The 26,344-nt window shown below is 44.5% G+C and overlaps 1 protein-coding gene across 3 annotated transcripts; it reads left to right on the plus strand.

Moving 5' to 3' along the window:
• The first annotated feature begins 58 nt into the window (after positions 1-58).
• On the plus strand, positions 59-21,445 carry LOC132367328 (protein CutA homolog). Of its 3 annotated transcripts, none has more exons than XM_059925493.1 (7): positions 59-2,389; positions 8,104-8,252; positions 14,100-14,159; positions 15,791-15,836; positions 16,085-16,134; positions 19,738-20,081; positions 21,330-21,445. In XM_059925493.1, exons 2-6 carry the CDS (start codon positions 8,134-8,136, stop codon positions 19,838-19,840), a joined length of 378 nt encoding a protein of 125 aa, XP_059781476.1. In that variant the 5' UTR covers positions 59-2,389; positions 8,104-8,133; the 3' UTR covers positions 19,841-20,081; positions 21,330-21,445. The 3 variants fall into 3 exon arrangements, with proteins under 3 accessions (XP_059781476.1, XP_059781474.1, XP_059781475.1); XM_059925491.1 differs by lacking the exon at positions 59-2,389 and adding an exon at positions 4,076-4,278; XM_059925492.1 differs by lacking the exons at positions 59-2,389; positions 19,738-20,081 and adding an exon at positions 4,076-4,278.
• The last annotated feature ends 4,899 nt before the right edge of the window (positions 21,446-26,344 follow it).

Genomic DNA, 26,344 nt, shown 5'->3' on the forward strand with positions numbered 1-26,344 from the left:
CCCGAGTTTTGGCTGGGCCAAAACGGCCCAGGCGGCACCAATAGAGTTGCGGAGCTGCCGGGCAGCGCGCGCTCGGGGGCTGCCAAGCCTCGCGAGAGCGGGGCTGACTAGGGTCGCTGGTGGTTACGGGGTCGCAGTGCGGCGTCATGTTGGGCGCTGCTCAGTTGGTCCTGCAGTCTGACTCTCCAGTTTGTTTGCTTCTGTCCCACTGAGAGCGAAGGCTGGGTAAATGCCCGGCAAGCGGAGTGGTGAGAATGAGGACCAGCCAAAGGTTGAACGGCCTTGGGGGCGGCCCCCTGGCTCTAAAACGAGGCTCTCGGCAGCGGCTATGGTGGACGCTGCTGCGGCTTGGGCAGGGGCTTAGGCTTCCCGGGGCGGGGCGGAGGCGGTGGGCATCCTGCTCCCGGGCTAGACACGTATTAAGAGGAGGCGGAGGGTCATGTCTCTGGAAGACGAGATGAAAATTCTCGAGAAGCTGGAAGAAGAGTTTGCGCACCCTTAAGCAAAACGAGAAGGCGGTCAGGACCAGCATGGAGAGTGTTTTGCCCGTCTGCTCCCAGGTGCTGTGCATTCCTCAGGACGTAAACATCGAGAAGATGGAGACGAAGTAATCTTTGGGGTCTAGGATTAGACCAAAGGAGGAGGGGGCAGCCTCTGACGCTGAAGGCCATCTGCAGCCAGGCCAAACAGGTTTACAGGCAACTGGTGGAAACCCCTGGCAAGGGCAACCCAGAGAAGTTTCATGCGAGCAGGGGATGGTTGGAGAAGTTTAGAAATCGCTATAGGCTGCTGAATTCGAGGTTGATAGGTGAGGAAGAACCGTTAAATACCCAGTCGGCACCCACGTATTCCAAGCAACGCCAGAAGCTGATCAGAGTTAGTGGCATTGTACCTCAGCAGGTCTTCACCGCCAAGCAGACGAGCCTGTTTTGGAAGTGCTTGCCTTCGCGTACTTTTGGGGAAAAAGACAAAAATCCGGAAAGCTTAGAGGAAGCTAAGGACCGGATTTCTTTCATTTTTTGTGCCAGTGCCGCAGGTGACAAAACCATTGCTGCTTTATGAAGCAGCACCTGTTTTATGGAAAAAAATATAAAACGCCTTCCTATTTTCCGGCGATCACTAACAGTATCATTAACAGCTGCCCTCATTTTGGATTGGCTTCGTAATTGTTTTATTCATTGAACCTGGAGTTATTTAACAGAAAAAAATCTTGCCTTCAGAGTGTTGCTGTTTTTGGACAGAGGTCTCAGTCACCCAGACTCCATTCTTTGCTCATCCCAATGATGATATTGTGTTTCTCCATCTGGAGGGCAGTAGCTATCTTAAGCCCTTGGATCAGGGTATAATTGAAGCATTCAGGAGGTAATACACCAAGCATATATTTGACTACTTTGCCGACTTTTTGAAAAAAACCCTTGCCTCACTTTGAAAGAAACATGGCAACAGTACAACTTTGCTGATGCTTTGGTAGTAATAAAAGAGGTGATGGATGATATAAAAACCAGCCTCTCTTAATAAAGCCTGGTGGAACCTTTGGGATGATGTTGTGAATGATTATGCATGTTTCCCTAGAGCTAATGAAGAAGTTGAAAAAAATCATAGTCTGAAAATGGACGGGCTTTAAATTCATCGATATTGATGAAAGTGAAATTAATAAGCAACTTAAGTTTCAAGCTTTGGCAATAACACAGAGAGTCTATATCTGTAGATGAGGAAGAAGGCAAATCTCTGGAACCAGAGATAAAGTTGAATCCAAGGAAACAATTCTGTCTTACACCAGGTGTCAGACCTCATTGAAGCTGCAATTGATATGGGTTCTTTACTGGATTGAAGTTTGGCCTTTAAAAAAGATTTCAATAAATTGTTGTATACCTATAAAGAGGCCCAAAAGAACCTTCAAAATAAAGCAAAGGAGATGAAGAAAGAGAAGGAAGACACAAACAATAAAGAGGAAGTAGTGTGGGTGAAAGGGATGGGTACAGAATCTGACTCTGAAGAGGATTCTGAGTCCATATCTGAATCCAGTAAGGAGGAGGAGAGAAAGAGGGTAAGAAGCCTCCAGAAGAAGAGCTTATAATCTCAGGCAGTGGCACTGAGGCTCTTACTAGATCTGAAGAATCTGCCAAGGCCATAAATGCAGAATTGGACTTTTGGAATCTAACCTTGGAATTGAATCTGAAGAGAGTAGAGGTGCCTGAGTTGAAGGAAGAAGAGAATCCAGAAACGGTTTCTTCCAAATAACAGTTCATCTCTTGCCATCCTTCCCCTGCTGCCCCAGCATCGTCTTCATCATGACCATCTTTATAATCACCAAATCAACAAACATTTATTGAGCATAATCTCTGTGGGATCCTCTGCTAAACTCTGGGACATCATCTCAGGATCTAAGGTAAAATGGTCATTAACAGTGGCCTTTCTTATTAATGTAATAGATTTAAAAGATCATAGCCTTGATTTATTTTAGTGGACTTTGAATATAAAGGTTTTTTTTTAGGATCACTCAGCCTCATTTTCTCTAACCCTGTTTTTTTCACACACGCTAAGTTTTTCAATCACAAATGGAGATTTTCTGAGTTAACCTTGTTTGGTAGTTGACATGAGACTACTTGCTCGTGAAACGGTGACATGGTCTTACATTTTATAAAGCATTCTTATATTAACCCTCTCGGTTAATCCTCACTTTAGACCTATGAAGGAGGTATTAGCCATTCCTTTACCAAAAAAACCCCAAAAAGCTCAGAGAGGTTAAGTTATTTGCCTGAGTCCACATAGCTATTGATGTAAATGATAGGACTAGGGCTACAGCTGACTTTGTTAGACACTTTGCCAGGAAGTGTATCAGGCCTTTAAGAATTTATAGTCCCAAGGAATGAGACAGACAGGTAAACAGGTAATTAAAAGAAACACAGAGGCTGTGAACTGGCAGCCTGCAGGCCAGTTTAGCTAACAGGTGTGTTTTGTTTCGTCTGCCCAGTTTAAAACAATTTTGAATTGGTTTTCAGCATTCCCCCCCCTCCTTTGTTTAAGGTACTATTTACATACAACACAATTAACCAATTTAAGTGTATAGTTTGTTGAATTTTTTAATGTTTGTGTAACCACTACCACAGTCAAGCTATAGAATAGTTTCCTTGGCTTAAAATTTACTTATGGCCTTGTGTATTCAATTTCTTCCCCTGAAGTGTCGTCATTTAAAAATTAAGATATTTCACATTAAAAAGCTGGATTAAAAAATTGGAAACGCTGACAACAGTGGACTCTGCATCCCCAAAGGGCAACAGTCAGTCCTTAGCTTGCTGCTTTTAAAGATTTGTTTAATAGTTGATGTTAAGTGCTGCAACGGAAGTGTGGACAGAGTGCCTTAGTGGAAAGAGAGGACTGTGGGGATTAACCTTGCGAAAGACTGCACAGAGCCGCTGGCCTGGAAGACAAATGAGTTCATAGGGAGAGCAGTCCGGAGCAAGAGTGTGTGCTCTAAGCCAGAGAGGATTGGAAGGGAGATCCTAGGAGGAGGGAGTGATGTGTGGGGGACAGGGAAGGGAAGGCAGCCATGTGTGTGCTTCATTTATTTGGGTTTTTTTGGTGGGATGGTCCTCTACAGCGGTCCCCAACTTTTTTGTCACCAGGGACCGTTTTCGTGGAAGACGGTTTTTCCAAGGACCGGGGTGGGGGGATGGTTTCGGGATGATTAAAGCCAATTCCATTTATCGTGCACTTTATTTCTATTATTATTACATCAGCTCCACCTCAGATCATCAGGCATTAGATCCCGGGGGTTGGGGACCCCTGCAAAGTGGAAGAGTTTTGTGTATGTGTATTTGTGTTTGGGCTGACGATTTTATATCTAAGAAACTTAGGTCTTTTAATCTGTACATCTCTGGGGATTTTATGTTTTTTTTGTATGTGTATGTTAGAATGGGAAGGGAAAATTAGTATTTTTACTTTTGCAGGGGTTGGAGGTTTGCATATGGTGCTTGGGTTGTATATTTCCAGAAGGAGAGTTGCCCAGTGAAAAATTACTCCCTCTTTCCCCGCCCCCTCCACTATCTCCTTCCGGCCAGCCTGGCTGGGACCTGGCTGGGCAGTGGGGCAGGCAGCAGGTGGTAAGGGGAGAGGGCAGTTCAGGCCCTTCGTGCCCGCCCATCAGCCAGCAACTCGGCCTCAGGCCACAGTTCCAATAGGCTGTGCTGCTAAATTACCAGCGACGCCATGGACAGGCTGGGCTCACGGTGCCCTTTGCCAGGCTGCCCGCGACCCTCTGTCCTTTTATGCCTCTTGGTGAGTGTTCCATGCTACAGTGCTATGAACCCTCTCACCTCTAAACCTCCAGCCTGGGGACTGAGGGAAGAAGGTGCATTTCTCTTTTACTCTTCCTGGGATTTTGAGCTGGGGGCGGGCAGGTAGTGGGTGGACGGTAAAATCCTTGGAGGCACCACCCTGTGTCTTGGAGATTGTGGTGTGAGTGTGAAGATTACCAGCACCCCTTTATGCCCTGCCTTGTGAGGAGGAGTGACTGGGCTGTGTTTCACTGCCAGGGTCCTTGGGGTGGTGAGGGGTGTCTGCTGGTGAGTTCTCATGTAAGGGTCACATGATAGGTTCTTTCCCTCTTTCCAGTGCAGTTACCATCTCATTTTTCTGGGGGCTTTGTTTTCTCATCTCTGAAGTATGTTAAAATGTTAAGGTTGGCAGTGGCTACAGAGTCCCCACAGTGGTGCTGGTGGTCGCAGTGGGCGGGGGCTGAGTGGGGTGGGGTGCGGGGGTGGTGGAAGGGAGAGCTGTGTGGGAGGGCCGCAAGCGTAGGGTAAAGCCCTACGCTAGCCCAGCTCTGCTGCTCACTTTCTGGTCATTTCTTCCCCTCTCTGGCCCTTAATTAACTGGCACAAATCAGTGGCTCAACATTTTGGGGACATGTCTTGATTTTGTGTGTGTGTGTGTATGTGTGTGAGTGCAAGTCTGGATTTGCACCCAAGGAAAGTGTATAAACACAATGTCAATTTCAGAGTATTCACAGATTCCTTAAAACTAGATGGATTACAAATTTAGAACCACTGGGTGGTTTCTGAGGCCCCTTCTACCTTAACACAGATCGTAAAGTCAACCATAATGTCTTAAAGTCTAGGCAAATACTGCAGGACAAAAAAAGAATGAAATAATTGAAAGGGTACATACAATATTTTAAAAGAATGTAAAATTAGAAAAGGTATATAGTAAAGACATAAATATGAAAATGCTATAAACTTACAGTAAATCTTTTCCCGTTATAATGTTTCTATTAGGGAATATGGTGATGTGTGTATTTTGCATTCATGTAATATCACTTTCTAATATACTGTAGTCCACTTTTGGTTCCAAACCAACCTTTCATGCTTCTGATTCTTTGTTGATATGGTCCACAAACATTTCTCAAGCCCATACTCCTTGTCAGGGGGTTATAAAGTGCTGGGGATACAGAAATGTATGAGGCCAAAGAGCTCACGTCCAATGAGGGAGACATGTAAACAACTGTCTGTATTTCAGTGTGATTGATGGTACAATAGAAGGATGTTTAGCAGCAGTCCTGACCTCTACCCACTAGATGCCAATGGCATCTCCTCCCCAGTCATGACAATCAAAATTGTCCCTAGATGTTGCCAGATGTCCCCTGGGGGGAAAAATTGCCCCAAGTTGAGAGGCTCTGGATTAAGTGAAGCTGAAATAAGCCCACTGTATCAATTCCTGGTCATGCTCCTTGCGGTTCAGAGAGCCCAGAAAAGGAGGCAGGAGTCTTGGATTTAAGTCTTGCCTCTGTCACAGAATTTCTGTATGTTCTGCCTCAGTAACATTATCTGTTAAATGAAGGGTTATCTTAGATAATCCCCGAGGGCCCAAAGTACCTCTTAGTATTTTTTGACTATGAGTTCATACAAGAGTTTCAATACATTTTAGGTGAGTTTATAGTTAATCCTATTAGCTCTGTGTTACACTGATAACTGCTGGCTGAAATGCCCTAGATCTTCCTTAGGAATGGTTTTTTTGGTTGAGGGACAGACCATTACTCCTTTTGTTTAGAGTCTGTACAGGAAGCCACCTTAGAGTCATGTAGTTGACTCCTTACAGTTTTTTAGTTTGTCCGATTCTCTGCCAAAAGCTCTGTGGGTGACCCAAAAGCCCTACTTACTTCACAAGGCTATTTTGTCTCAATATCAACATCTTGCTGGTGTACTAATTCACCAGTCTACAAGTTATTTCTTGAGAACCTGCTGTGTGCCATGAACTGTCCTGGGGACACAGTGATGAGCAAACCACAGTCCCTTTCTTTATTGGATTAGTGATTATATATTGTTTTTCCTATCTTGTTTGAACCCATGGCAACTCTGAGGCAGGCAGCACAGATGTCATAATCTCCGATTTCTAGGTAATGTTTATAGAAGGCAAAGGAAGTAACTTGTTGAAGACCACAGGCAGCAGTACTGGCACTAGGATTTAAATCCTGCTCTTTAGTGCCTTTATTTTTTTCCTATATAATCTAATTGAGTTGTCACCGAAAGCTTCATTGAAAAGCCTGGTTCTTTTTTTCTTGTGTGGTCACTGGTTTAGTTCAGAGGACTAGTGTGTTGGATTGGAGGTGTTGGTGGAGGTAGTGGGAGGGAATGAGAAACCCACCCCAGACAGGCTTCTAGTCAAACTGAAGCTAAAGACATAAAAACGCTACTCAGGCCCTGCCAAGAAGTAGGAGCCAGGCAGGGCCGGGCAATAACATAGGAGTGGGAGGACAGAGGTTTATTTGAGCGAGATGTGAGCCCCGGGCTGGGAGGCAGGAGAAGCATGCTCTTGTTCAGTCTTGCCTGAGTCACAGTCGGACTCCTTGCAAGTTGCCTCTATCCCTATTAATGACTCCTTTGTATCCCCCCAGCAAAGAACCCTGGAATAGAAGATGTCCTCCAGTTCTTTTCATTTCCTCTTATTTTAAAAGTTTGTCATTAAAGAAGCAAGAAAAATGTTATTTTAACTGTCTTTTCCTCTCACGGTGTCACTGCCATTTTCTTAGCTCAAGATCTTAATGTCTTTTTCCTGGAACATTGTAATGGCCTTTTGAATAGACTACCTTCTGGTCACTCCCCATCCTCCTTCAGCTTGATCATATTATTACTCTTCTACTTTAAAACGTGCAAAAGCACCTTATCACTTGAGTACAAACCCTACATTCCTTAGCCTGACCCTTTATAGTTCTAGCCAGTCTCATTTTCCTCCCAATCTCTTACCCACAGACTAAGACCCATGCGGACTAGATAGCTTATCTGTCCCTAAATACCTCTTGAGTTTGTACATATTATTATATCTCCCTCTTTTGTAATTCTGCTTATTATTTCAGTTCCAACTTAGATAGTACCTTCTTTTCAAAGCCTTTTCCTGTCCCCAACAGGTAGAGCCTTCCTCCTGGACCCTCCAATTGTCTGTCACAGTAGCACAGGTCACATTGCTTTAGAATTAGCCTTCCTTTTCCACTAGACTCCCTGTAGCACCTGGCACATACACAATTGAACGAAGGTGAAATTAACTCCCTAAAACATCGACAGGTGTAAGAACTTATCATTCATAATAATCTCCATAGGATGATAGCAGTTCAGTGGATGCCGGTTGGCGTTACCTCCAGTAGCAGTTTTGTACAGTAGGAATGGTTTTCAAGTTATCCAGACTCGACTCCTAATCTTGGCTTCAGTTAAAAGCTGTGTGATTTTTTTTTTTTTTTTTTTGGCCACACTGCATGGCTTGTGGGATCTTAGTTCCCCTACCAGGGATCGAACCTGGCAGTGAAAGCACTGAGTCCTAACCACTGGACCGCCTGGGAATTCCCAAAGCTGTGTGATTTTGAGCAAGTTTCTTGATTTTTGAGCCTCTATTTTTTCTTTTCTTTTTTTTACCATTTGTAAAATGCAGAGGCAAATAATCTAGACATGAAAACTTTAAGCACTAAAACTCAATACAGATCCCAGGAATTAGTTTATGGATGGGAAATAGGGATGAAAATATGATGCCCAGCTTTGGTTCCAGTCTGCTTGAACTGGCAAATAGTGAGTTGGCCATGTCACTGCTGATCTCTGCTTCTCTTTTCCCACCATGTAGATCCTGACTGCTTCTTTCCTGACATATCCCATGCTCAGGACCCTTAGCCAGCAGCTCCTTTCAGTTGTCACTGGCAGCTATGTCTCCGGCACTTACTCCATCGTTTTTGTCAACTGTCCCAACGAGCAGATTGCCAGAGATATTGCCAGGTATGGTGAAGGGGCTTAGGTGCTGCCCCAGGAGGCTCAGGAGCTACCAGGATGCTCCAGAGGGGCCACTTTGGGGTACTTCTCTTGCTTTTGACAACCCCATCCAGTGATGAACTACCCAGCCGTCTGCTTGGGGTGATATGAGAAGCATGGCTGAATGACACTCGGATGGATTCTACTGCTGGGCCTGAAAATGCTGAGTGGTACATGGGGGCGTAAAAGGGATATGAGACCCAGAGAGATAGGTGGCTTGCGCAAGGTGTTAAGATAAGAGAACAGTGGAACTCCGCAGGTTGAGAATTTAAGAATCCTAATTCCTGACCCAGCTCTCTTTTTGGAGGTAGTCTTTGCTCAGTCCCAGAGGTGCTCACCATGACAAGAGGAGGAGGAGCCCAATTCCAAGTATATGGCAGATTTCTAAAAGCAGCTGTGCTGTGGTGGAAAGAGCACTGGACTTGTAATCAGAGCAATTTGAATCTTGGCTCTGCCACTTGCTGTGTGACCTCGGGCAAGTTGCTTCCCTTCTCTAAGCATTAGTTTCCTGAATTATAAAATAGGATAATGCCACCTACCTCACAGGGTTGTTGAGAGGATTAAATTATATGATATATGTACAGTCCTTATTCCAGTAACTCAAATGTAGTAGATGCTCAAAAAATGTTTGTTGTATCTGAATTTCCACCCTTCACTCCTCTTTTATTTTTTTAAATTTATTTTTCTTTTTTGGCCGCGCCTTGCGGCTTGCGGTATCTTAGTTCCCCGAACAGGGATAGAACCCAGGGCCACGGCAGTAAACGCGCCGAGTCCTAACCACTGGACTGCTAGGGAAGCTCCCCTGCCCTTCACTCCTTTATAGCTGCAGCTTTGAAGAGGGTTAGTGGGGCTGAGGGGTAATGGATTTGGCTCCTGGCTCCCTTTCTTCTTGCTCTACAACTCAGCATTCTTGAAGTTTGATGATAGCTTAAGTTATAGTGTTTTATGTGTTGAATTTGGTCTTTGGGGGCACATAGCCTCCAAACTGATGGTCACAGGTTAACTTTGCATTTGATTCCATCTTTCCTGCCCCTAACCAGAATGTCTATTTTTTCCTTATTATTTTTTTTTTGAATTTTTCTTTCTTTCTTTATTTATTTATGGCTGTGTTGGGTCTTCGTTTCTGTGCGAGGGCTTTCTCTAGTTGCGGCGAGCGCGGGCCTCTCACTGTCGCGGCCTCTCTTGTTGCAGAGCACAGGCTCCAGACGCGCAGGCTCAGTAATTGTGGCTCATGGGCCTAGTTGCTCCGCGGTATGTGGGATCTTCCCAGACCAGGGCTCGAAACTGTGTCCCCTGCATTGGCAGGCAGATTCTCAACCACTGCGCCACCAGGGAAGCCCCTATTTTTTCCTTTTTAACATTACTTTTGGAGAATAGCTCTTGTCTAAAAGAACATGTGATTACTCCAGAAATATGACCTAGTATTATATTTAGCAGCTAGGAATTGAAATCCCTTCTGTGCTTCTGGTATACCCAGGATCTGTGCTGAACTCACTGGACCCCTGGATTAGCCACTCTGGGTCCTGTCAGGGAACAACTTCAGCTGATATCTGTGAGGTGTTGGGTATCAGGAGGAGAAGGATTCTAAGGCCTGGATTCTAAATACAGTAGTTGAAAGGCCAGTTCAGGTAAATGGATCAGTATCAGCTTGGAGAGGGGTCTCTATTGTCTTTGCATCCAAGGTTGCTGATGAGAGGTCAGGAATGGGGTCTTATTCCTTCATAGGTAATGCTTTTTCTCTCTGGTTTTTCTCCTAGTTTTTAGGAGTTTCTCTTTGTCTTAATGTTCAAGTACTACTTTGTTAAATATAGTCTCTCTACTCTCTATTCTTTCTGCATCGCGCTTTCCTGGAACTCCTTATAGATAGATGTTGAATTTGTTTTCTGTGACTGAACTTTATAGTTTTCTTTAGACTGAATTTTATAGTTTTCCTTTTCAAGATTTCAGATTGTTTTTAATAACCAACTGCTCTTGTTTTGTAATTGTCTGATCTTGTTTTATAAATGCAATAATCTTGCTTTATCTTTCTGTGGATAGTAATTATACTTATTTTATGCTTAATTTTATTCCAGCTTTATTGAGATATAATTGACATATAACATTGTGTAAGTTTAAGGTATACAACATGATGATTTTATATGTGTATATATTACAAAATGATTACAACAGTAAGGTTAGTTAAACATCCATCATTTCAGTTACTTTTTTTGTGATAAGAACTCTTTAAGATCTACTCTCTTAGCAATTTTCAAGTATACATAATTGTACTTATTTTAAAATCTTGGTTTCAATTATCCTTCTCATGTAAATTCTTTTTTGTTGTTGAATTTTAGTCTCTCATGGTGTTGACGTTCCTTAAATACTTTGTAATTCTTAATTGTGACCTCTCTTGTCTTCTTAGCTATGCTTATGGGGAAGTGCAGAAACAGCTGCAGGAATTGACCTTAGGTGGCACTCTGCAGTGCGCGTGTGGGGCAGGTGGACATTCTACTGGCTGGGGTACCCAAGTAACTGGTCTTCTGGGCGTGCACTCTCCCTTTTGTCCTTGGCTGTCGCCAGCCACTAGGACAGTGTTTTGCCTTTTTTCCAAAATTCCCACGCTCGCTGCTCTGCCTGTATCAAACATCCCATTACTGTTGCCTGGGCCATGGGAGATTTAGGGGGTCTACCTGCTCCTGCTGTGGCATTCCAACTATTTACCTTGATGGTTGCCTCCAAGTTCCTGCCTGCTCTGGTTCCCATTACATCTAGATTACAGACTGTTGCTTTCATTTTCTCTCCCCCCACTCCTGCCCCAAGTTCAAAAAGGCACATTTATTTATTTACAAAGGAACAGTATAAATGTAATAAGGAACAAAGGAAATAAAATAATAGGCATACATATTTACATAGCAGGTGTAGGCAAAACTTACTAAGAAGATTCTTGAAATACTTCTACAATCTAGTATTCAACAGTTAAAATCAGTTTCTAAGAATAATTTATCACCTCAAGAAGAATTTTTAGGATGGTCAACTTATATGATTCAAACTATGACTACGTTAATGAAAAAATTATAATTTTATATTCTTCAAAATTCTCCAGGTTGCTGGAGGCCAAGAAAACCAGATCACTGCCAATGTTTAAAAGATTCAAAGGCTCTTAAGTTAGGAAGTCCCCCTACATGCTCCCATGCATGACTCAGGGCTACCTTTTTTCTTTAGGGCCTCCTCCTAGTTGCTAGTACATAAAGCGTTCTCCTTACTGTGCTCTGGCACGGCAAAGAAATGTTTTGTTGTTTCTCGTGTGGCGTGTAAAAGGGAGGTTGCAGTGTGTGTGCAGCCCGCCAGCTGAGCTGTGAGTCTCAAGTGGAGTTCTGAGTGATGTGGCAGTGGAGCTCTCCCCTCAGCTGTTCTATTCTGTATTTTTTATGAATGATTTGGGTAGAAGAGAGGCAAATAGGTTTCGCTTCCAGGATTTGTAGAAGGAGAGTAAGTGGGTACATGGTGGGGAGGGCCCCACAAATGTTAGCCGGCAGGAACCCCAGCTCTGCCTATGGAACTAGTGCTGGGACCAGGTCTTTCAGCTCCAGTTTAGTGCTCTTTCTTCTTTAGTGCTCTTCAGCGTTCAGTCTGCTGCCTCTCAGTTCTGGTTCAGTTCCATTCTGGTTCCTGGCAGTGTTCTTAGAGCTCTTCATTGACAGATACATTCTAAACTGGAAGAATCTCTTATTGGGGCTAGGGTGAAAACCTGAATGTTGAACCAGGAGACCTGGATTCTAGTGTCCTTTTTGCTGCCAACACCACATATGACCTTAGACAAGTCTTCCTTCTCTGGGCTTTGATTTCATACGTAGAGAGAGGGAATTGGGTTAGGCCAGGGTCACAGACAAAGATATCACAAGCAGGCAACTTATAAATGAGTGAAGTGGACTGGGGTGTCGCGCTGAAGAATGACTGTAGTTAGCAACCCTTACTCGTCCCAGGTGTTGAGAGGGAGAACAGTGGAAACTGACTGACCCGAGAAGCATATGTCATGCCTCGAGGGAGTAGCCCCTGCTCAGCTCTAGCTAAATCTGACCTTGTAGGACTACAGGTCCAAAATGTTATAAGATTCATTTTTTGGTGAGAAGCTAGGTAATGTGTATTTTTTTAATGTGAAATACCCTGATAGTAAATATTGGTAGCAAAATCAAGATCTTTTTTAAATGCCGAGAGAGCCAAACCATGTATCTGGTCTGTGAGCCTCTAGTCTGTGAACTTTGCAGTTTCTAGAGACCCCAGAAGCTCTGTCTTCTGCTTTACTCAGATGAGCATGAGGGCTTGAGCTTTCCATCTGTGACTCACTGCTGCGCTTTAGTGTGTGTGTTTGTTTTTGTTTTTTGTTTGTTTGTTTGGCCACAGGAGCTTTTTGAATAGCACAGTCCTCCATAACTTTACAGTCTTTTACCCAAGGACAGGTTGCTGTGATTACTCACTGAGGAGTTCACACTACCAAAGAGATTGGAGGCCCGTGAGGCAATGGATTATTTTTTTCTAGAGGTTTAAGTCACTCCCTGTGTTTGCATGCCACCTTCAGAACCAATGAAGTGTAATTTCTCAGCAGACCATTTGATTGAGTGAGCAAGACTTGCAGCAGTTGCTTAAACAAATTTGTGCCGTGTGCCTCTTCTTACAATCAGAGATTTATTTACCACCTGGAACTTTCCAAGGGAATGAGGGTGGTGGTGATACCACATTAATGTGGAGCCTTAAATAGAGCACTGTTCAGCCTGGAACTCAGGGGAAGAGAAAGTAGGTCAGTTCTCTTGGCAGCGGTCAAGGGAAGGAGAGATCAGTAAGCAGGGCTCAGATTAGGGTTATCTGGCAGGGGCCACACACTTCAGAGAACTGAGACCAGGCCCCCTTGGCTGACTGAGACTTGAGAGGGGGTTGTCAGGGCCTGCCTGATTCCGAGGGCTTGAGGTTTGATACTTGGGGACACTTCTTTGCATCGATGACTTGGTGGTGCTTTTGTTTCTATGACACTTGTACTAGTTCAGGCACTTTTTATTGTGTTCACCAGGGCTCTGCACAGGAATCAGACTATCAGAGCAGGAATTCCAACCTGTGGTCTGTCAAAGGAAGTTTTTAGAGGTCTGCAGAGGTGGTGATGATTGTGCTCTTAGGGTTGTGGTAGGAACCTTCACAAAAATAAAAAGTGAAAAGAGCCTGTATTTGCCAAAGACAGACATAGGATAGGATGCCTTTTTTTGCTTTTCCTTGGAGTTATATCAGTTCCATGTGGTCACATGATATCTACAGACCAGAAACCCTGTCAGCCTAGTACATATCCGAGAGAGAAAAGGAGAAGAAGGTGACATAATAAAAGGAGTTTTTGGTGGTGGAAAGAGTTGGAAACCACCGACTGAACCAATCCTCTGATTGTACAGCAGGAGTCAGGTTGAGTGAGGGGGTCGTGCCTGTCTTGGATAGGTGCTCAAATACTTATTTCTGGAATGAAAGAAAGAGCTTGCATAAGGTCACACAGCCATCCTTCTGCAGGGCTGGATTGGAATCCAGGTCTTTTTGTTCTCCGTCATTACTAATAAATTCCCATTCCCCAAGCAGACTAGGCCTGTCCTTTAAAACTGCCTTCCCTACTTCTCTCCCCACCCAGGGAAGGACTTATAAACAACTCTGTCTTCAGAGGTTCTGTGCACAGTAGTTATGAAACATGTTGGTTTGAGTTGGGAGGGGCACTCTAAATGGTTATCTATTTAGAATTAGGTTTCCTGAGTAGTTCCCAGGAACTCCTGGACACTTGCCCCAGTAACTGTCACTCTCTCTTTGCTTTAGGGCTATACTGGATAAGAAGCTGACTGCCTCTGTGAACATCCTGCCTAAGGCATCCTCACTGTGAGTTTTGCTGTGGCCCGTGGAAGGGTGCGGGAGTGCTAGGTCAGGTCCTGCCTGGTGGAAAGAGCACTGAACTAATGGGGAACTGTCAAACAACAACTCAAAGACATTTAATTAATCAATAGTTCACTGTCAGTTTCTATTCAGAGGAAATCAACCAGTGGGTTTATGTCATTCAACAAAAGCAAAAACAGGCTGTGTTTAGAGAAGGGAGAAAAAAATCTACAGTTTAGGAACAGTGAATCTTGTCTGCACATTCTTTGTTTAAATCAATTAGCTTGCTTTTAGCAAAGAAGTCAAACTGGGCATTCCATCCCTGAGTAAGCCAACTAGGGATATCCAAGATTATAATTTCCATTACTTTTGGATTCTCTGGAAAACTTTGAGAGTTTAGCATATGCGACAGGCTGTTTCTGTGTATTGTCTGCCTTTCATTTCATCAGCTCCTTTACTTAAGCCTGGTCTGCACCATTTCCCTCATCAAAATATGTCAGTATCCCAGTACTAGCTGTGCAGGATTTGTCTTGTGCCTTAATCTCACTGATCAGCCTGTTTCTCATCTCCTTCCTCCCCTGATGAGCGAGAGAGAGGGAGGGAGGGAGGGAGAGAAATAACGTCTGCTCTAAAGGTCAGAACAGAAAAGTGCTATATAATGAAAGCTTTCCCCTGCCCAGCAGTGTCATTCCCTCAGTGGCTCACATCACCTATAGCTAGGGCTCCCAAATCTGGCTATGCTTTAGATTCCTGAGCTCCCTCCTGGATCTACTCAATCAGTCTCCCTGAGGATGGGGCTTGAATCTGAATTTTTAAGAGGTTATGTAAGTGATTCACATAAAGCCAGTCTGGGAGCTACTGCTTTGGAGCTAGAACAGAATTTTAGCCTACTGTTCCCCTCATATGTTCATCCTTCCTTGTAATTCATCCTTTTACCACAGCTCTGTGAGATGAGGCCAATGGCCTAAGTCATCTTAGATTTGCCCTGGGTCAGCATAGGCATTCTCAGGCCGAATTTCTTTCCCTTCCCATGATGCTGTTCTTGTACTCTTTTTCTAAACATTGTCACTGACTTTGTTTTTAACTTTTGGACCCGTTTCCATATTTTATAAGGCTTACTTCTTCCCTGAATCTTCCTGTGCTTTTTCATTTACCCATTGGTGGGCACTCAGCTTTGAGAGTCAGTGATACAGAGAGCACCAGTGCAAAGGATGGGGAGGTGCCTGGAAGCCAAGAGTATGGGATGAGCATTTAAAAAGCTGGAGATGCCCAGTGTAGAGGAGAGAACATATAGGAGTTTCTGTAGGGCTGTCCTGAGGTGGTTCTTCATGTGGAAGTTGGGGAAAACAACTGGGTGGCAAATGTTGGCACACCATAAGAAAAACCATCTCATGTGAAAACCTTTCAGGAGATGGTGAGCCTCTCACCTCCAGGAAAGTTAAGGCAGGTGCTAGAAGCGTGCATTAGAATGTTTAGACTAGATGACCTGTAGGGCCTTGGCCAACTCTAGGCTTTTTTATATGGGCTTGGAAAGATTTTAAAGTTTCCACCTTAGTAAGTCACCTAATTGGGCCAGGTTTATTTCACTGAACTCATCTTGTAAGCATGATAATTTTTGTTGTTGTTCTCTTCTCCAGATACTATTGGAATGGAGAAATAGAAGAAGCCACTGAAATCCTGCTGGTGAGTGAGGATCGGGGGATGCGGCCTTGATAGGGAAAGAGTGAGAGCAAGGTTCCAATTAAAAATTAGCAAAGATCAATTAGCTAAGGTTCTTGCCCCACATACGATGCCCTAGGTTCATTTGTAAGCTACTAACAGGGCCTGGGGACCCGGAGGAATGCTGTCTCCTAAACAGCCAGATGAATGAGCAGCTGCAGAGCTGGGGCTGAGCTCCTGAAGCAGTGATTTTTTTTTTCTTTCTTTTACAGTTAATAAAGACAAAGACTTCCAAGGTCCATATGCTATCCAGCTACATCAGGTAATAGTGCAATCTCTTCCCAGCTGGGACATGCTGGGAACTAAGTGAATGAGCTTGAGAAGTAGGAGACCTAGAGCTTAGTCACCAGCCTCCCATGTGACCCTGGGTATGGCCCTGTCCCTCAGACTCTCCATCTGTAAAGTGAGTGAGTTTTAAACCAGCGGTTCTCAAAATTTTGGTCTCAGGATCCCTTTACACTTTTAAAAATTATTAAGGACCCCAAAGACCTTTGTTTATATGGGTTATATCAAAGTTTACTGTATTAGAAATTAAAGCTGAGAAATTTTTAAAATATGTATTTTTAGTTAATTTAAAATAACAGTAATAGAACAATTACATATTAACATAAATACAGGCATACCTCAGAGATATTGCAGCTTTGGTTCCAGACCACTGCAATAAAGTGAATCGTGGTTTTTTTTTTTTTTTTGGTTTCCCAGTGCATATAAAAGTTACGTTTAGCCTATAGTGCAGTGTATTAAGTGTGTTAATAGCGTTGTCTAAAAAAACAATGTATATACCTTAATTTAAAAATACAAAACAGAAAACAATTATAGTAACATCAAAGATCACTGATGACATCACCATAACAAATAAAATAATCATGAAAAAGTTTGAGATTTTGCAAGAATTAGCAAAATGAGACACAGAGACACAAAGTGAGCAAATGTAGCATCAATAGACTTGCTTGATGTAGGGTTGCCACAAACCTTCAATTTCTAAAAAAACACAGTATCTGTAATAAAGTGTAGTGCAATAAAACAAGGTATGCTAGTAATGTATTTTTATGGAAAGTAACCATATTTTCCCAAAAACAAAAAAGTGAGAAGAATGGCATCATTTTACATTTTTGCAAAATCTGGCTTAATAAGAGAGCTGGATCTCGTCAAAAGCATCTTTAAGTGTTGGGACACTTTTAAGCTCATGATGATAAATTCAGGTTTTCCAAACTTCTGATTTTTGCTTAAAAACATGAATTTTTTTTTTAATTTACAATATTGTGTTTAATTTCTGCTGTATAGCAAAGTGATTCATATATATATATATATATATATATATATATATATATATATTCCTTTTCATATTCTTTTCCATTATGGTTTATCAAAGGATACGGAATATAGTTCCCTGTGCTATACAGTAGGACCTTGTTGTTTACCCATCCTATATATAATAGTTTGCATCTGCTAATCCCAAACTCCCAGTCCTTCCCTCCCCAACCCCCAAAACATGAATTTTTTGATTGGCATTAAATGATATAAATTGTCTTCATTTGAGTGATGGGCCCACTTTGTTCATATTTGAGAAAATGTCTACCTAATACTCAAACCTGAGTAACCTTAATTTGTAAAACTGACAAATGATGGTTACTCAGGCTTGAAAGTAAAAATGGTATTCTTTGGGAAAAGTCTAGTTTAGCTTGTGTCTCAATCAGAGAAGTTTAAGACAACATTGAACTTAGGTATATAGCGGAAGTGCTTTATGTATGCTTCCCATTCTGTCACACAGAATATTAAAAAGGCACACTCAAGGGTCAAACTTTAATAAAAATAGTAATTTTTACCATATTATCAAGAATGTTCTTAAGTGAATTTGACTTTTTTAAAATGCAAATATTGTGGTGATAGCTACAGTGATAGCTAGTACAGTTTGGTGCCATTGTCTTGATGCATGCTAAGGTGCCACCAGTTTTACCCATCATTGCTTTTGCACCATCAGCGCAAATGTCAACATAAGTGAAAAGATAAATAACAGTTAGTATTATTATGAAAATAGTTTTGGCCTCATGGACCTCCTGTAAGAGGCTTGGAGTTCCCCAGTGGTCAGTGGACTCCATTTGAGAACCACTGGTGTAAATCCTTATTTATCATTCAGAGTATAGTTTTGTAATAATTGGCATCACCTGGAAGCTTGCCATAAATGGAGAATCTCACACTCACTCCAAACCTACTGAATCAAACTACAGTTTAACAAGATCCCCAGGTGATTCCTATGCACAGTAAAAGCTTGAGATTCTCTGGTCTAAACCAGTGATTTTTGATGTTGGCTACATATTATAATCACATGGAGACTTTTTCAAATTACCAATTTGGGCTCCACCTCAGATTCTGACCTAATTCATCTGGAATGGGGATCAAATATGGTGTTCTTCAAAGCACCCAGGTTGACTCTCCTATGCAGCCAGAATGCAAGTCACCTGTCTGGATGATAAAACCCTTTCCTTTCACATCTTAGGGAACCAGGCAGGATTCTATGGTTATATGGCTAATACTGGGTCTCAGATCTATTGGTAGAGAAGGCCCTCATGTTACTGCCTTAGCGCAGGTGTGGAAATAGGGCATCTTTGGTAGAACCAGTGCTGTTGAGAAATTACAGCCTGACTGGTGAAAGACAGCTTCAGGGTTAAGACAGTGAACCCCAGAGCTTGACCTCCAGCGTCAAATCCTGGCTCCTCCACTTGCTAGTTGTAGCATAAGTGCACGCAAATTACTTTCTGTGCCTCAGTTGCCCCATCTATAAAATGGGGACTATACTAGTACCTTGGGTTGTTAACGCATATTGGAAAGAATTTATGTCAAGTATACACATGCATTGCTGTATCAGTGACAGCTCTTACTACTAAAGTGTTATTAAAATGTCTTATACTGAATGCTATTCAGACATACATACACTGAATTCTGTATGTCTGCTTATAAAAACACATACACTGGTCTAGGTATCCATGAAATAAGAAAATTCATTTTTCTCAGGCATTAGATAAAATTACCCAGCTTACTGCTAATGTTTAAGCACCTATACATACACATGTTGTGATTTAGTAAGCATCCTATCTCATGAGAACTTTACAGTGCCTAATTCAGCAAAAAAGAAGCAGAGGATTATTACTCCTGTGTGACAGATGGGACCAAGGCCCAAGGCCTTATGTTTTTTCAGTTTGGAAAGTGAAGAGAACTGGCATTTTATGCCGAGGACTAGGTGAAAGAAATGGGGAAAAGGGAGAGATTGCTGTGGGTTTGGATGGTCAAGGAAGATCCCTGGGGAAAGGTCAGTGGTTGAGTTGAGCCTTGAGGAACAGAGAGGCTTTTGATTTATCAGCAGGAACAGGGAGAACTTTCTAGGTGGAGAAGAGAATACAGAGGTACAGGGGAAGGGGGAGTTGTTTGGGGAAGGCACAGTGATGAGTGAAGGATAGTAATAAAAACAGTAGCTAACATTTACTGAATGCATACAGTGCCAGTGTACCAGGTATGTGCCTTATATACCTTGTCTCATTTAATCCTCAGCAATCCAGTCACATAGGTACTATTTTTATCCCCTCTTTTGCAGGGCCTTTAGGGAAATTAAGTGATTTGTCCGTGCTTACATAGCTAGTAAGTGGCAGGCTTAGAATTTGAACCCATGTCTGTGAGACTCTAGAGCCATCCGGCCTAACTCATCACTTGGTGACGGATGGGTAACAGGTGTAGGAGTGGCGGGCTGTGGGGCTAGAGCAGGGGGCTGCAGGCGTATTGCGGAGGGCCTCAAGTGAGGCTGCCCAGTTGGGTTTTATAGCATAGGCTGACTAATCCTGGTCACTCACAGAGCTCTGCTTTCTTTCCAAAGGTTGGTGCATCCTTTTGAAATCCCAGAGGTCTTCAGTCTTCCCATGGACCAAGGAGATGTGCACTATTTAAAGTGGCTGGAGGAGGGCATGGAGGAGGAATGAGTGGGGGCTCTTTGTGCCTCCTGCTGGCTGACTCTAACCTTCATCAGCTGTTCTCTGGGGGAGGGGAGGCTTCTTTCTGCCCCCTCACATCTCTGGATTCCATGCTTTTGTCAGCACAGAGGAGTTAAGTAACTTGTGGAGGGTGACGGTCCAAGGCTTCTGAGGCTGGAAGAGGACGCTGGGCCAGTCAGGCCAAGCAAGAACCCAGTGGATCTTGTCTCTGAGTGCATCATGCGTAAAGGTGGCTGGGGGTGGGAGGGCGAGGGTGAGTGTGTATGGGGGCCAAGGGGAGGCGGCAGTGAGGGTGAGGTTTGTCATCTACGTTCACTGAGCCTATATTGAGTGCCTAGTATGTTATTACTCTCCTGCCTCTCATGAGGAATGGACCTGTTGACCTGTCACCCAGAAGTGTGTGGGGTGAATGCCACCTCCTAGGGGAACTGGAAGTGCTTTATCCAAAAGCATGAATTGCTAATGGTGGAATTTCAGGGACAAGCAGGATTTTATTTCTTCTAGCTAAAGATGGTGTTTGTTATTCCTGAGTCCTGAGGAACTAGGAGTGGGCTTCCTGAGTGCACGTAGGACTAGGGGAGTATTAGGGCTTAGACATAGCCTCACGGATTGGGAGTAGGTCTTGACTCTTTCCTAGCCTGAAGGGGCAGACATCAGAAGGTTCTGGTGCCTTGCTCAGTGGAGACATGGGTTCTGAGCCCACCATACTAACCTTTCCACTTGAGCATTGAAAACTGAGCATCCTGAAGTAGGAAGAACCCAGGGGGACTGCTAGACAAGTGTTTTTCAGACTTGCCCCACAGAACCCCAGGGGTTCACAGAAGGTACCCTGGGGGCTACTCATACTTCAACCAGTGCAACTGTGCTTTTATTATTTTTATGTATTGAGCTAAGTTTCTGTTGTTAAAAGTTTGTAAACCAGTGGCCTAAGCCAGTCTCCATTTTATAGGAAAGGAAACTGAACTGCAGTGAGGTCCAGAAAGTGGGTGGCATGTTGAGTTACAGACGGGATAGCCAAGGCTGCTCACTCTGTCTGGTGCTGTCCTAAACCTGCTCCACGGGTGTCTTCTCCATGGGGAAGATCCCTGTGGGGTGAGAAGAGAGACCTGATCTAGGCTACTTCCATGGCTCTGTCACAAGGTGACTCCACTCTGGGGACACCATGGGCAGTTTGGGTGGGAGTCCACAGACATCTGCGGTATCCTAGGTCTTCCTTCTCAAGAGGGAAGGGTGTGTGGGAAGGGTGTTGCCAGGCTCTGGTTCTGACACCTTCTGTGCTTCTTGGACCTTAGTTCCTCTAGATATAAAATGAGGGAGGATCTGCAAGGGCCCTTCCATGAAGACCTTGTAGCGACTTCAGGCTGAGCCCCTTTCAGAGGTCCAGAGGATCCTGTTTGTGATAGTGGGGAGTTTGGTGGGCTGCCTCAGGAGAAGAAAGAAAATGATAATGGTGATGTCCTTTTTTTTTTTACGACAGATGTCTCTGGTGCATGTGAAAATCTTGTGTAAAGTAAACCCTACCGAAAATGTACTGGGGACCCCAAATGGACTGTCCGTATTGCTTTCACGATAAAGTCAATTTCTTGGTCTGGATTTCAAGGCCCTTCGGAGCCTTGCCTCAACTCAGTTTTCCATCCTCACCTACTCTGGCATGTGGGTGCTCCAGTATGCTGTGCTGTTACTCCTGTGTTCAGGCCATCCCCTCTGCCTGATCACCCTTCTGCATGAGTGCTTAAGAAGTCTCCTTGGCAAGGCCTGACGTCCCCGGTTGGAAGGAATCTCTCCTGCCTTGATGTCCTGTTATCCTTGTGCGTCACAGTCAGTCCCCGGTTTCTAGATTGTGAGCTGCTCGAGGTGAGGGATATGTTTGAATCCATTTGGTCTCTTGCACTGGGTTTGGCAGATATTTCCTGAATTGATGTTTCAAGGATTTGAATAGCTAAAGCTTTCTCTATGGTCCACAATTACTTCCTAATTTATGGAGGTGGCAAAATCCAATTTTCTTATCCTTCAACTTTTTTTAGGTGGGACTAATTCCAAAGGAGGTTTTTCTTTCTATCTCTGGCCTTCATTGGTTCATTTTCTGTGCTGACTGTGCATTGAAAACTGTTTCTTGGTGGCCTTCCTTTGTCACAGTGTCACAGCTGACTATAGGAAATAGGAGAAGACAGGGACAAAACACCAGCGCTCTCTGCCAGGTACTGCCCTAGGTTCTTAACATTATTTTATCCTTACAAGTCAATGTTATCCTCATTTTGCAGTTGAAACCTGAGGTCAGAGAGCAGGAGACACTTAAAGTAAATGGCAGAACTAGGCTCCTAACCCAAGTCTCTGATTCTAAATCTGATGCTCTTACTGCCTCTTTCAAAGAGGTTGGATGTATCCCTTTGTAGGCCAAAGACCCAGAGAACCTGCTGTAGCCAACTCTAAGGAAGAGTTGTTTGTTCCTAAAACATCTGTGTGGTAGTTGGTATTGATATATTGCATTACTTCTCCCCACAGATCTGGATGTTGGTAATAATATCTTCAATTCTACAGATGAGGGAACGGATTTAGAGGAGTTTAATGATTTTTAGGGTCTGTGTGACTCCAACTTACATGGTTTGGCCACTCTACCACACTGTCCTCCCAGATGATGCTGTGGGAGCTGGGGCTAGGACCTGCATCAGGGTTTCCACGCGGGAATTCCTTCCCAGCATTTCTCAGGAAACTTATGTTTTTTGATCCCAGAATCCCTGGGAGAGTCAGTTGAGGAAATGTGAAAAAGTAGTAAAATTTTATCTGTGAATACTAAAGCTTAAAAGCATAGAGACGTTGCTGGTTTGAGGGAATCCAGCTTCATCAAATAAAAAACTAGAGCAAGAAATGCTAACATAGAGTTGAAGACTAAGAGAACTAGGACAGGAGCATGTAGAAGAGAAATGGTTTCCACCTAGTCAGTCTTGCCTGTGATTGTCGGCATGTCATAAGAGGGTGTGTCTAGCCCTGTCTGCCGCAAACTGTGAGTTATTCTTGCAAATAAGATAAGTTTATACACATAGTGTACTTTATACAAATCCTATGAGCAGTGTTCCAAGAAATAAGCTTTGGAAGCAAAATAAACTCTTAATTTGGCAATTTTGACACATGATTCTATATACTCTTAACCTCGTTAGGATATTTGAATGTTACGTTATTTGAATACTATCCAGTAATGTTCACCGGTGTTTTCCAGTGTTTAAGTATTCCCTAGAGGCTGTAGTTCTTTCTAAATTCTACTAAGCTTAATATTCCTATTTGTTAATTTTTTTTTTCAGATATCTGTAATAACGGGGAAAGTATGAAGAATGTTCACAGTATTTTAAGACTAAGTTATGATTTAGGGAATTTGTGAGAATTCTAATTTCTTGCTCCTAAATTCTAAAGGTAGATAGATGTGTGTTGTAAATTTGTAAACACTAACGTAGACCGCACAGGAACAGGGACTCCCCAGCTTGGGGAGGACCACTGCCCTCAGGAGGGTCTATGGGCCTATTCACTGTAGAACTTGGACTAGAGCCCAGATCTCTGGATGCTTGGTGCCATTCACTTTTTATTCCATTACACTGATTTCAGCCCAGAGAATAATCCCATCCTCTACCCGGCCCCAGCTCCAACTGTGGTTTTGTTCCAAGGGCAGTTATAAGGTTGCAGCAGAAAGAGTGGTAGGAAAAAGCGGAAGCTGTAGTTAAAGAAGATTTTTAAGGGCAGACGTTAACACTCGGGGTTTTACATGCTACACTAACCTCTGAAAACAGAGTTCAGTTGAACTCATAGCCTTCACTTCCCTGTAGCTTTTTCCTATCCCTTCATGCTGCCTCTTTTTCTCTCTCTAAACTACTACCCCCGATTTAGAGAAGTTTATTTAAGGTGGTAATCCATCACATTTATATGTGAGAGGGTTCCCTCAATATCTGGGGTGCTGAATACAGCAGGGATTCTCTCCCAGGCATGTGAAGGGTGAGGAACTGGAGCAAAGGAACCTGACAAAGTAGTGCAGGTTCCAACCAGCAGAGCCAGGCCAGGAATGCACTTCAGATTTCTACAACTGTGTGCTTGCGAACTCTGAAGTTTTACAGTGCCTGTACTTAAGCATCTTCACAGGGTCACATTCTAAATTCAGTCCCCAGCTTTCACTTCTCTGTGGCCCTCAGCAAATGTTTTTTGCCCCCATGGGTCAGGTACTCACAGAAAAAAGGTTCCACATCCTTCTGGTGGCAAAGGTGAGAATATTGCTGAGAGAATGTGGTGGTGGTAGGAGTGGCACGGTGGCCAGAGAGAGGATGGGGTCTCACCATTCCTCTTCACCTTCCAGGAAACCAGAGCTAATTCGTCCTGGTACCCAATAGCTGATATTTCACTAGGGGAATGACAGGCAGTTTTTCAAAGTGAGCCTTTAAATTGTAAATCAGACACATTAATTATAATTTTAATATAACAAATGTTATTAAAAGCAGCAATTCAAAACCATAAATCTTTTCGAAGGTGCACAGGGTTATGATAAGGTCAGTTGGCAGTAATGCAGCTATTTTCAGGTATGAATGAAATGCTGGGGTGTGGAGTCGGTGTGACCTTGCCAGGCCTTCACACTGACCTCCAGGTGAGGAAGACACTGTCTCCCTCCTTCCTCCTCTTCAAGGCCAGAGCCTCTGGAGCTTGAGGAGAGGAGGGGCAGGTACACTGACAGGCCGTGTCCATCCTGCACTTTCTCAGAAGAGCCCGGAAGGCAGGCCTGGGAGGCTGCTGTGTTCTCCGGAGCCAGGCCGGAGGCCCCCGGTTAGATCCGGCCCCATACTTCAGGCGGCTGGGGGCTGCCTTCTCAGCTCCCCTTCCACCTGGCCCCAGTTGGGGGCTTCAGTGGCAGCAGCTGTGGAGCTGAGAAGGGAGAGAACTGGGCCCAACCAGCTTGTTCCTGCCTGGACCATGCTGGGAAGCAGAAGGAGGTGGGTGGGCTGTGTACAGGAGGTGAGGTCCCAGTTGAAAGGCACTGTTGGGGCTGAGGTTTGAGGCAAGGGGCATCTGAACTCTCTCAGGGACCCCCCTGAATGCCCACAGATGGGGAGGGGGTCAGCCTAATGGAAAAACCAGCTCCAGGCCCGCTGCTCTCAGCTCATTGTTCATCCCCCTTCACCTTGCCGCCGGCATCCTCCAAAACCCAGCCGAGCTGGAGGCCACGGCAGCAGCTGGCAAGGATGGTCCCCATCTGGTGCAGCCCTCGCCCCAGTCAAGGCACTTCTTTCCAATCAAGTGAGTCAGTTTCTAATACCTCTGGAAGCAGCAAAAATGAGGGGTCTCCTCCCCCTCCCATTTTTGGTCTCCCTCCAGGTGGGTCTGAGTTTTAATGTTGGTTCTAAGAACTCTGTATACTCCCACTGACAAAGGCTTCCCTTTGAGGGGACTTAATGACTCAGGCCCTTTAAAAAAAATCCCAGCCTGCCCCACAAGTGATTGTCAGTTTCAGAACGGGGCAGGGGATAAGGCAGAGGGTATGAGTCCCCCGTGCCTCCCTCTAGGGTCACAGCTGGTTCACGGGCAGGTGCTGGACGTTCACATTGAGTTGCAGCACGTGGCCCCCAGCAGAGGACCAAGGAAAAGCCAAGGGCAGGAGCCACGCTGGCACCCGAAGGAATGTGTGGCTGTGTGTGTGTGTGTGTGTGTGGTGTGTGTACACCTGGAGGCCGGGGCCCGTGTGTGTGCCTGGAGGTGAAAGCACACACGCAGATGGAAGCTTATGTGTGGGGGGGTGAGTCTGGGGGTGGGAGGCAGAGGAGACAGTCAGGTGTAGCAGGACACGGCTTCCCTTCCTCCAGCCTCAGGTTTGCAAGGCCAGGCCCAGCTCCATGGTAACAGAGAGAAGGATGTGGCCAGGGGAGGGAACACGGGTCTCAGAAGCTGACGCCTGCAGCCTGCACTCTGGGCCTTAATAACTGGGCTCTGGTGCTGGTGCCTTCGGAGGCAGAGACCCAGCCTCCTCACGCCTCAGATCCTGAGAGTCCCAGGGCCTCTGCCACAGAGGCTTTGCAGAGGCATTCTCTCTCCCACCCTCACCACCTCTTGCCAAGGGCAGAAGGAGAGGCAGGAAAGTGAGAGGGAAGGGCTCCTCAAGGCATCCTCTTACCCACCTTCACCCAGTCTTTCTCAAAGGTTTCTGTTCTCATTATGTGGTCCCTGGGATGGGTCAGGTGTAAGGATGTCCAGTGGAGGGTTGGGTGTGTAAACACACCCAAAAGGGGAAGGAAAGGTAAAGGGACGCACTGGGGACAAAGACTCGGGCCTCAGGAACAGGCCACAGAGCCAGCAGGACACTAATTCAGAGGAACAGGTAAACAGTTTGAGGGAGTGTGTGGAGACACTGAGAAGTAGCCAGCGGGACCTCAGAGACACAGGCAAAGAGGTGGTGAGCCTGAGGAGGCCGGAGAGCAGAACGGGCACGGCGGAGGCACAGCCCTGGCAGGCAGGCAGGCAGGGCTCTGG

This window comes from Balaenoptera ricei, chromosome 6, assembly GCF_028023285.1.
Source record: "Balaenoptera ricei isolate mBalRic1 chromosome 6, mBalRic1.hap2, whole genome shotgun sequence".
NCBI classification, from domain to species: domain Eukaryota; kingdom Metazoa; phylum Chordata; class Mammalia; order Artiodactyla; family Balaenopteridae; genus Balaenoptera; species Balaenoptera ricei.

Bases quoted from the DNA above. Each gene is read 5' to 3' on its own strand.
- LOC132367328 (XM_059925491.1), top strand. From the start codon at position 4,210: ATGGACAGGCTGGGCTCACGGTGCCCTTTGCCAGGCTGCCCGCGACCC. The intron at 15,837-16,084 runs GTGAGTGAGGAT...TTTCTTTTACAG, and splicing joins AAGCCACTGAAATCCTGCTG to TTAATAAAGACAAAGACTTC. The intron at 16,135-19,737 runs GTAATAGTGCAA...TTCTTTCCAAAG, and splicing joins ATGCTATCCAGCTACATCAG to GTTGGTGCATCCTTTTGAAA.